At 40.4% G+C, this 12,038-nt stretch overlaps 1 protein-coding gene across 1 annotated transcript in view; it reads right to left on the reverse strand.

The window, feature by feature from the left end:
- Window positions 1–445: 445 nt before the first annotated feature.
- The window catches only part of synpra (synaptoporin a), a 26,501-nt gene continuing 14,908 nt past the window's right edge, over window positions 446–12,038 (reverse strand). The window contains exons 3-6 of the mRNA XM_074670537.1: window positions 3,050–3,174; window positions 2,597–2,795; window positions 2,189–2,380; window positions 446–2,016 (exon numbers count right to left, since the gene is read on the reverse strand). Of these exons, the coding sequence (XP_074526638.1) occupies window positions 1,765–2,016; window positions 2,189–2,380; window positions 2,597–2,795; window positions 3,050–3,174 (768 nt within the window). The 3' untranslated portion in view covers window positions 446–1,764. The remainder of the gene's footprint in view (window positions 2,017–2,188; window positions 2,381–2,596; window positions 2,796–3,049; window positions 3,175–12,038) is intronic.

A 12,038-nucleotide genomic window follows, 5' to 3' on the forward strand; every position in this document is an offset into this window, starting at 1 on the left:
GAGTGCAGTGCAAGTTGAGAAACACCCTGTTAAAGGCTGAGATTGGATCTGTATGGGCTGCACCAAAGTCAACATTGTGGTCAGGTCTGCTGCCTCACTGGCAGATTGCTGGTTGAAACCTGGGTTGAAAAACTGAGCACATCAAGACAACACTGAAACACTTCGACTGAAAAAGAGAATATCTCATGTAGAGGCTCTTTTTAAGCGCTCAACAAAGTTTGCATTGCTTCTAGGGTTCAAGACGAGGCTAAGCAACAAATTAGATCAAGATTTGTTTGGAACCCCTAAGGCTTTTCTTTGTACCAGTTAGCATCTCTTGACAGAGTATTTCTGTTTTGATGAAACCATCTGAGCAACTCAAAGGTCACACTCCACATTCTTTGCTCTTCAAGTTATCTGAACAGGCAGACAGGAAACACTGATGAACAAATTTGTGCACCTTTATTAGCATCAATGCCTCATCATGGATGCCAAACTGTTACACATACACTGAAACTGAATCTGCTTTACACCCATGCAAGCTACATGCTAAAGAGGTTAATAAATAGGGCTGCACAAGTTATAGGAATGCATACAAATAGCATCTGGGTGTTATTCCTCAACAGTATACATAAATTGTACATTGTGTGTGTAAAATTAACCCCAAATACAAAGAAAAGCACAGTAATAGTTATGCACACAAGTCTGCTCTTTTTTTTGGTGTGTGAGTGTGTGTATGTATGTGTGTAATATCACAGTGGAACTGATGTGCTTTTTTGCTGGGCTTAAAAAAAGCAGAACAGGACATGCTTCAGAGAGGCATAACAAATGTTTACAATTTCCCTGTTATTCATATACAGCATAAAAAACACACAGTAATCTGTAGCAGGAACAGCCACTTGTAAACAATGAGGGGGATAATCTCCCTCAACATATATATATATATAATGATTTAGATATAATGAAGCAAAAAAAGAAACTGTGGACAAAAAGCATGCTCTGATATCTGAATTTGTTTTTTTAATGATGCAGTGGAGAGTGTAATGTTTAGAATAAGGTTATTGCTATATATTTCTGGAATTCTGACATGATTTACGTATAACAAGAGATGAAATATTTGTGCAGACAAATCTGAGAAGAAATCTTCCTAAACAGTATTCTGCATCAGCTCCTGAATTAGAAATACCATCATCAAAATAGTTATTTTTAGATTAGAAAAAAATCACAACACCTCATAACACTGATTCAAAGAATCTTTCAATAATGAGACAGGGCAGTGTAAAGTTTGTAAACTTTAAGAGTGCATTTGCATTTCATTGACAAGTTTCACAGGGAGGGCACATTCACAACATCATGCACTTAGCTGTCACCATTTCAAAAGACTTGAGATAAAGAAACATAGAGCACTTTCTCCTCTCACCACATTGTAAACCATTTTAAAAAAAGACATCCAGTGGTAACGGTGAATGTCTATTACTAAGTATTGAGAGAGAAACTTGTTTCAAATGACAAGAAATACAACATTTAGCAAACAGCACGTCGCACAGAGGAGGAAAGGACCATATCTATATTTTTACAATACCCAACAACACCTGAATCTACACTGGGTATCATCCGACACCTCTGATGCCTTTTTAGTTTTTATCTTTTTTCTTATTTTTTGCGCAGAAAGTTGAGGACAAATTTAATTGAGGAAGAAAAATAATCTGTAATTTCATCCTCCTAACACCCCTGCTATCCTGGTTTAAAATGCAGGAGTGCCGCTAAGAAAACAAAAAGGCACGGCTACATTTGATTGGAGTAGGAGGTAGGCCCTCCCACCTGGCTGTAATCAGAAACCTGGCCAAGGTTGCCCTGAGAGTTGTAGCTCCCTGACTGGTCAAAGCTTCCCTGGTTGTAAGGTTGCTGGTCAAAGGTGCCAGCTTGTTTTTCAGGTGCTCCGCCTGCAAACCTTGAAGCCCCCTTGTGCCAACCAGTCTCCTTGAAGACGAACCAGATGTTCCCAGCCCAAAGAACAAAGTTGAGAAACCCAAAAGCCTAAGGAGGAAGAGAAAAGGACAATGACAAAGAATCCGGTCAGACTTGCATTTCAACTTCAGATCTATTACCATTTGGCACTAAGCACACACTGTCTACGGGACAGAGTAACACTTTTATAAAGTAATCTCTGCATTTTCAGTGTTTGGGATCCTGTATCCTTCAAACCTACCACCGAGGTGTTGAGTCCAGACCAGCGTGGTCCATGCACAGAGCCACACTTGTTTGTCTGGAGTTTGCAAGCAGAGATAAGGAGCAGCACCTCATCAGGATCAGTGGCCAATTTTACTTCAGACAGAGCCTTGGCCCAAGCAGAGGAACTGACCAGCCACATGAAGGAGAACACCACTGTCACCACAAAGTCCTGTCAAAAAAGAAAAGACACGGACAGTTTTCTCTCCTGTGTACAACCAGTGGTAGAAAGGTAAGGCTTGCTTTAACTCTTTGTGTGTTATGACTTGAAGGAGAACTCAGTCTAAAATGACTTGTCAGGGGTTTTTAGGGTAGGATTATAAAATGTGATATTTTTGTGTGATTTCCGACAGAAAGGCAAATGTTCGTGGTAAATATATGCACTCACAATGAGGGGTCCCCGGTTGTTTTCACGGTACTTGTTCTGAAAGAAGACGTAGACAATGGTAGCCATGAGGGAGTACAGGAAGGCAAAGACGGCAATGGTGACGAAGAACTCTGCAGAGGATGAATAGTCTCCGATGAGGTACACGCGATCCCTCCTCATAGCCTCGCATGCTGGAGCCTCAAACGACATCTGATACAACCTGAAACATGAAGAGATTGTTAAGATTGTTAAACCCAAGAAGATTAGAGCAACTGGACTACTGATTTTCTGTGACTAAAACTCTGCCAAATGAGAGAAAAATGAAAAAATCTAAGTTAACACGTCTTGCACCAAAACTTGGACTGTCTAGTTTTTTTTGTGGGGCCTTTGTCATTCTAGATCAGATCATTTTAATAAGACAAGATTCCTGGCATAGATAGTGTTTCTGTGTAGCACTGGAACCTTTAAGCTCACCTGAAAGGATAAGCAAAGTCAATGGCAATGCTGAGGTTGCTGCTGGCCTTCTCCATGCAGTCCACACTGACCCGTAGCTGCCCAGAGTAGCCCCCACAAGTTGCAAATGCAAAAATGGAAAAAAGCTGCAAAGACAAAGAAAAACACAGATTTTAGTTAGACTGTTAAAATGAGAGTTTCAAAGTCACTTGGGGTTGCTATCAGATTCTCTTTTTCATATGGTACTGCTTTGGTCACTTGAAACTGGCCGCTTGATGAGTTACACAATGCTTTACAATTCTTATCATTGTTAGCGTAAATACAAAAATGCATGTGTGTGTTTTGTTGCCAAAACAACTGAATGTGTCAAAAACATCAACGTGTCAGTCCGTACCAGATTTATTATCCTGGTTTGTTAAGCTATAAAATAGACACAATGACTGTGGTAATGTATAAACAGTACAAAGATTATGTTGTAAACCTGAAAGGAGGATCAGAGGTGCAAACTCTGGCAACTTAAGCAACACTCTGCAAACCATTTTGACACTGTGATCTCCTGTTAAATGCAATAAATCTAAGACGATCTTAAAAGTGATGCTTGAGGTGGAAATCCTTTGGCTGGTGTAGTGAACAGTGGTCTGTTGCTGTGAGACTGGTTGAGTGTACCACCAAATTCTCTGAAAGGCCTTTGGGTACAGGTTGTGGTAGAGAAACTGGCTTCGTTCAGTGTATGAATGCAATGTGGATGTGTAGAACTTACAAAGCAATCATGATTTATATTTTTTACCTTCAAAAGACAGCGATCAGGCTCATAAACCAAGCTGATTATCCAGAGCCAACACACAAGTTATTTTTAAATCTACAGACTATAAACTTTGGTGTGGTTGTGGATATAAGAATAGCCTCACTTATGTTCAAAGCATACAACAACATGTTACCAGATTGTATCCAAAGGTGTTTTAAGATGTGAAAGTGTGAGTATGAACTGAGAGGGAGCTGTATGTTTGCAAAAGCAAGGAGCAGAACAAATGTTAAACTAAGATGTGTTTCAGTGTATGGAGCTAGTCTGTGGAATAGATTACACACAGAAATGAAAGAATGTCAAACATATGGTAGGTTCAAGAAATTATTTAAACAAAAGATGATTGCGAAGTACAGACAGGGTGTGAAATCATATTAATCTTGTGATGAATGAGTATCAAGTTATGTTTACCTTAATGCTCTATACTAAAGAAGCTGAATAGGAGATGAGTTGAGAAGGGTAGCTGAAATCAGCAAAAGCTTCAGCCTACGCCTTTCAGTCCTGTTTTGTTGATGCTGATTTACTTTCTTTTTTTTTGTGATTTTCTTTCTTAACTCAACATTTGTTCGTTTCCACTTCATTGTGCATATGAGTCTTTATGTTCAAAGTGACTAAAATAAACTAAACTGACTTTTCAAGTAGCATTAGTTTGCTTATTTTAAGACTATTCAGATCAATTTTAGAAGCTATCTTCCATGTATGCTGGACCCAAAACAACTTTTTCTCTTGGATTCTTTAAAACTGAGTGACATGAAACTTTGAAGCTATACTGAGTATATTTTAATAAAAAGCTTAAGTGGGGAAAATGACTATCAGCAGCACCATCTTTAGAAAAATGTGCTTACGGACATCTTAACAATTTTCCCGCCATGAAGCCAATTTGACATCCACTGATAGCATTTATGCCACATCAGCACATGGACTACAAATAGCTGCAGTGGGCTGTGCCAAATTAAAAAAGACAGACTCTCAGATTGTGGAAGAATAGAACACATGGTGCGTTCGCTGCATTCACACCTGATGGGGACTTAACCACCACTGCAGTTCACATTGTACCGTGAGTATTTTTGTCATGAGTTTAATGGCATTGGAATATAAACACAAACAAAAAGGAATCTTTTGTCTGAACTCTTCGGCTGTTTCCCAAAGCCAAGGTACCTTGCCTTGCCTTGGTCTGATGTGGGCGTGGGGTGGGCGTGGGCAGGCATCCACATCATCAGTCGCTGCCCAAGTGCTGTTCCAATGTTCATGTCCTCCGGAGGCATATGTCCTCCGTTTGGTTAGCATGTGGCTAATTGACCAAGGATACACAGGTGTATCCTTAGCTGCCTTGCCATGGCTATAAATACCCAACATGCAACGCGTGAATCTACAAAAAAGGAAAAAAAATGGAAGGAAAAGACGCACCAGCGGAGGCGCGTGGTAAATTCCAAATTAAATGTAAGTAACAAAATACACCTCTGAAAATAACAACTTATACCATGTCCACCACTTAACTATTTTGTGTCACTCACATAACTATAATTACTGAGAACCTGCACCTGCAGAGTGTCAATGATGTGACAATAAAAAAGCAGAAAGTGTAGAAAAGTGGCAAGTTATGACAATATTTGAAGCCGTCTGAGCTCCTCCCACAATATGCCTTTGTAGGCTGTTCCATTAGCATCTCCTTTTGAGCAGAGGCAGGACACTTGCCTTGGATTGGAAGGAAGTGGCTTCGGAGGCACTGCCTACCAAGGCAAGGCAAGGCAAGGTACCTGGGCTTTGGGAAACAGCCTTCATGTGCTTTCAAATCTTGAGACAGCAGCAAGAAAGGGAATCAAAGAGTGACACCTGCTGGTCCATAGGACTGTTCTCTAAGTTCTGAAAGACTGAAACTAAAGTAAGGACCAACCAGACAGTCAGGATTCTGAAAACACACACACACACACACACACACACACACACACACACACACACACACACACACACACACACACACACACACACACACACACACACACACACACACACACACACACACACAGCCTTTAATATGCTTTCTATTTTCCGGCCTAGTTTTCCATATAAAGCTTGTATCGCCTTAAGAGTTCTCACAAGCATGATCACCATAATCAGACCTGACGCCTGGTTTGCATGATGCCCCCTTCCAGCCTACCATAGCACAAGCATCTAAATAGTGTAGCTTGCCATCAGCCAAGGAAGAGAAACAGCTTTTGCTTGAATGTCTCTCGGCCTCAAGAGGGTGCTGTATTCGATGCAACTGAATATCAGATCATTCAGCTGTGCTAATGTAATGCTCCTGGCAATATCTGTGAAGAGTTCAGACAGTGCCCTGTAATTAAGCATGTATGCAGTATGCTAGACTCAGCCATGCATTTTCATTCACAGTGTGTAAACTAGCATTTCTAAAGAGGTTGAGCCATTACAGGTGTTTAGTTCAGCTCAATTTACAAACATCTAGTTTTGAGGTACTGTTTAAACCAATGCAGTCATTAAGAGAAGCTGAAGTTTTACAGTTCTTAAGGTGCAGGCTGCTTAATGGATGTACAGTACTTAGTAACTGTATTACATATGGGCCATTGTGCACTTTTACCCCATCTCTGTAACAACAAACAGTTAAACATGTTTTTTTTTTCATTGATTATTTGTACAGCTGAGATGATCTTTATGCAGTTTCCAGAGAATTCAAATAGTTTAATCAGTGCAACTGCCATTACGTGGCATATAAATCTTACTCCTTACAAAGCTCAGAGGTTTTTGATATTCCACATTAATCAAAGTTTTGTAACAGCCATACAAAAATGTCACACTTACTTCCTCTGGCATCACAATGAGGGAAGTAAAGGAAGATAAAAATACATGTAACTATTTCAGGTGGTTGGATTGAATGGAGAGAAACCATGGCTTCATCAAGTTGTCCTTTGTGGAATATTATAAAAAGTATCAGACTTATCAGGGAACTCACAACTAATTTGATTCCTGTGGTCTATATATGTAGGAGAAGCTTGCATTTCTGTCTGCTCACCTTTCACGTTATCGTTCTATTCGCCTCAAACCCCGAGGCCTCATTTAGAAGGTGAGGAAGGTGTGGTACTTCAAGAGGGCCCAAAAATACTTTCTGTTGGAACATTCCCCAGAACTACAGCATTTCTGTGGCTCATTGTTTGTCAGCATTTCAGCTCCAGGGCTGAAGACATGCAAAACTGCACAATGACGTATGAACACCACCACACCAGTAGGGGGCAGTAAGACAATAACAAATGCCAAAGGCCAGCAAAAATGACAGGAGAAGACAAGTTGTCATCATTATCATAAGGATATTCAGACTGTGCTGGCTTCAGTGGTTATACATATTGCACTGTCAATAGATACTTTTGTGGAGACAAGCCTTAGTGGCAAAGCCGTTGCCAGTCGAAGCCATTTCTAAAAGTCCAAAACAGTTTGAGCGGCGAAACAGCGGACTGCTCCCCTGTCTAAAGCATGAAGACAGCAGAGACCAACCCATATCTCAGTTTGAAAAAAGATCCAAGTGATCATCCACTATCAGCAGGATACGTCCTTCTGTAACAGTTTTGGATCATTATTGAATACCTGTCTGATGAGACTATTATGTGTATATAAAACTAATCTAGGAGTCATTCCAGAGAACTTCTCGATGTCTCAGCAGCTTCTGTGAACTCTATATCCATACTACTGACCATACTGATGCATTTCCAGTTTACAGGGCCACTCTTTAGCTGGCGGTGACACATTCCAACTATCAAGCTCAGAGATGACTGTTTAGGAGTTATTAAACCAAGTCAGTTACAGCTGTGTATGGTGTTGTGGATTGAGGGGAAAATAAAAACACTGCAAACGCTCCACCAATCAGAAATGTTCACCTTGCTGGCCTGGCCTCTCAATGTCCCTGGACTTCTGAGAAGTACGACCTCCAGGTAGGGCTGTTTTCAGGAGTGAATTTATTCCTAGAACTACATTTCTACCCTTGTTCTGATGGTAATCCATGTAGCTCTGGAGAAAAGTTCCTAGTTCTGGGGGATAGTAGCTATGATCAAAACCCAGCTCAAGTCAACTCAACCCAGCTTAGAGTGCATCTTATTACCTCTGCCAGGGAGGTTGTGTTTTGGGGATAGTTTGTCAGTTTGTTTATCTGTGAACAACATAATTCAAAAAGTAACAAATGGGTCTTGATGAAATAATCAGAAAATGTTCAAAATGGGATAAGGAAAAAGTGATTAAATTTTTGAGGTGATCTGGATCACCGTCTGGATCCAGGAGTTTTTAAAGGATTTGTTTTTATCATTGTGAGATAAGGCTGTTTACACCATATGTGTATATAACTCTAAATGGTTGGATTGCTTTGCAAAAGAATACAAAACAAAACACCATCATTTCTGACAGATGTAAAAGTACGATCCAGATCCTGGCAATATTCTGGATACTAAGATCCAGAATATGAAATATGTACTGGGTCATCATAATTTTCAACCCCTTTAGGAAACAAATTATCATACAAACCTGCAACTAACACCAAATTGTAGCAAACAGTCTGCTGAAAGAGAGTATAACATTAAAGTAGGACCAAAGTGTTGCATGACAATCACAATATGCTTGGTGGAGGTCTGTGCTCTCCGAGCTGTTCTAGTTGGTCACTTCAATTGTTAAATTTAGACAGCTCAGAGCTGACCCAGTGTCATAATTTATTCCCCCTGATTGGGTAAATTAATCAGTATGTTGTTAAATTCAAACACATCACAGCTAAGCACACACAATCAAAACAATTTTAACAGGTATGAAAAGAGACTGGGGCTCATAGTGCCTTGCCTTTTTGATGGATACCATAACTACACAATGCCAGGTGATGCTTTAGAGGCTAATCTGGGTCACTAAAGGCTCAGCTAGATTTGGCTGGCTAATGTTAGCCCACATCAAAGCCAGTACTGAACCATAAAACCAGGACTCATATTTCCAATGTTTTCCTGTCACTTTGGGCCTCAGGTGTAGCCGGAGTGCTGCCCGCAGGGCTACAGAGATACACAACTGGAACCTCTGCAGGGATCAAGGGCTTTTCTGTAATTCACTCGATATTGTTTTTGTGGCAGGACATGGCACAAGCAACTGAGAAAAGTGCTCACACATCTGCAAACACATTAAATATATGCATCAAAGTCATATGCAGGGGAAGAATGGATGCTAACTGAACACGCAGACTGTGGCATCTGCTTATCTCTACAGACAAATGGTTGAAAAGTGACCAGAAGAGAAAGGAATAAATACCCCCACCTAATTATCACTGACACCCGCAGATAAACATCTCCTCCACGCTCCCTCTAATTTCCTCCGTGTCTGTATACTCGCGCTCTCTCCCTCTCTTGCAGCTGCCTCGTCTCCCTGTGATTTTCGGCTCGGGTTTAGCCCCTCTCATTTCTGGCAGGGGCCTTTGAACAGGAGAGCATGGCATTGTGGAGGGAGGGTGGGTGCTTAAGCCCCGCGCCCCCGTGTGTTTATCTGCCTCTCCCAGCTGGGCTCCTCAGGGAACAAGAGATAGAGAGGGACGGGCAGAGAGAGACAGAGAGAGGGAGGAAAGCAACAGAACAAGATACAGAGAGAGGAAGAAAGAGAAGCTAGGGTAGAGGAATGAAATCCATCTGCAGTGCAAACAAAGCTCTGAAACATTTCCCCGTTTGCCCTCTTCTCCTCTGACCCACATGGCTTTGAAGCTATGGAAGACCAATTTTCAAATCAATCCGAGGTATATTTACACTTCAGCCCAGTCCACTTTAAAATACAGTGAGTGGAATCATCTTTAGATCTGAGTGAGTGGATAAGAGTGTCTGCAGGGACATTAATGTAGCTTAAGTAGGTCTGGATGCTCAAATGAAGACATGATGAAGGAACACAGAGGAAAAGCGGAGGCTGTTTAGGGATTATGAAACTGATCCAAAGGCTTCAGGCTTAACCAGCAGCAATCAAACCTACCGTCCAATACACACAGCCTCCATAGTGACAACAGGAAAACAAACAAGTGAGAGAAAATATAAACCAAGCAAAGGAACAAATTGAAAGAAAGAATATTTAAGGAATGTTAGCCTGCTGAATAAGTCAAATAAATGCCATGGCAAGGGGAGCAAGAGGAGCTGCTCAATCAAGAGAATATGATAAGAGTGGAAAGGAAGCGATGGCACTTGTGCCATGTAAGGAGACAAGGACCATGCTAAGTGGCAGCTTAAAAGTGTATTCACTCATGCGCTGCACTTGACTTTTTTTAAAAAACACACAGACTCAATTCACACGCACCCACAACGTCCACCTGCTCCATTCAAGTCAACTGGAATCGTTGTGTCAAGTGGATGCCTCAGGAAGAGGAAAACGCCTTAGCTCCTGTCCCTGCCTGACTGACTGGAGGGGGGAAGAACTAGGACACTCTTTATGGAAACAGAAAAAAAGAGGGAGATGAAACAGAGTGAGGGAGAGACGGGGAGACGTATCTCTTACAAATTGCTACATGCTACTATGATTAAAATTCAAACTGCTCCACAAGATACACTGTGCTGGGTTCAAAAGAGAGCATAGCACTTCTCAAAAGTCGATAACCTTTTCAAGATGAGTTCTGATACTTGAATTGAAGCATTTTGGAAATAATAAAATAAAAAAACAGTGGGAAAACATATCCAATTTGCTGATGCAAATGACATTGCTTTGGGTAATTCGAGAAGCACCCCATTTTTTGGTGCTCAGACACGGTCTCATTGCTCCACAGTGGAGCAGCGTTAAAACTCTAAGAGAAATTGTTCCATTACTAGGGATAGGTACCGAATTAGGTACTTTAGGTACCGATTCACGTAAAATCAAAAGGTACCATGTTTAGGTACCTAAATGTACCTTGTGACTGTGAGGGAGTGGAAGAGTAGGTGATTTTCAATGCTGGACATGAACACAGCATTACAAGGTTATATTGGAGAGTAAATATGTGAAATTGAAAATAATTTACATTTTATTATTAAACAAATTGATACATTTTACCAAATAAACACACAAAAGTACCGAAAATAAGTACCGTAGAGTACCGATACCAATTGCCAGGTACTGGGAATCGGTACCGAATCATTTCAAATGTGAAAGGTACCCATCTTACTTATCCCAAATCGCAAGGTGAATTAAAAGTGCACACCAGACAAAAGCTTGGGTCTCAAGAGGGTAATGTTTAACTTTCTTTTTTTATGCACTTATAGTTTAGTTTATAAATGCTTTTAAAGCAAACTAAAAAAAATCATAAATACAGTACTAACTTAAATAATTTATATGACAGTAGGACAGTACATAAATCTTCAATGTTTCATCATTCAACAACACAAAAACAAAATGTTAGTCAAGTCAAAATGTATTAAACCCAAACAGCTGGCTACAACTAAACACTGCTAACAAGGCAAGTAGCCAATCAAATGTTTGGATTTCAGAGTGACACTAAGGGTACTCATCAGATCTCACTTTTGGTCCCAGAAACAGCTTAAGAACAGCAGAAGTGATGGAGGTCCTACTGTCTTACTGTCTGACGATAACGCCAACTTCTGTATGTCAACAGAAGGGGCATGTACCAAACTTTAGAATTAAAGCCACTTATGCTTTATTCATACTGCTCTTCTGATTTTGGGATCGCTGGGTCACTGGAGCATATCCCAGCTATCATCGAGAGGCAAGGTAAAACTTGGACAGAGTGCAGGCTCATCGCAGGACTAGTATACGGCAACAGACAGTTTAGTTACCAATTCACACAACAGATATGTTTCCAGAGGAAGCCAGAGTATCCAGAGAGATCTCACACATGTACAAAGGGAATGAGCAAATGTGCTGTGAAGCATCGGTTAAAATACAACTAAATCAGTTTGTCTTTAATATGTAGTATTATGTTGATTCAGATCTGATTATTTTTAGTTTTCTACTTTTTTATTCTAAAAAAAAGAGGTGCATTACAAATAGAAAGTCAAAAAGTAACCCCAAACACCCTAAACCCAACTCCTCTTCATTCATAAATAAGACATTAAGAGAACTCTGCTCGTACATAAACACAGATGCACACAAACACATGCATACCCATATGAAAAACAAACATAATAGTGTATCACATGTTAAACTAAAAAGGTGCATTTCTACATTCATACATGTAGATACATGCATGTACCCATACAGTCAAGAATAAAAACAAGA

Source organism: Halichoeres trimaculatus, unplaced genomic scaffold (genome assembly GCF_033239565.1).
Source record: "Halichoeres trimaculatus isolate MK-OKI-2021-1 unplaced genomic scaffold, fHalTri1.1 fHalTri1_scaffold_1, whole genome shotgun sequence".
Classification (NCBI taxonomy): domain Eukaryota; kingdom Metazoa; phylum Chordata; class Actinopteri; order Labriformes; family Labridae; genus Halichoeres; species Halichoeres trimaculatus.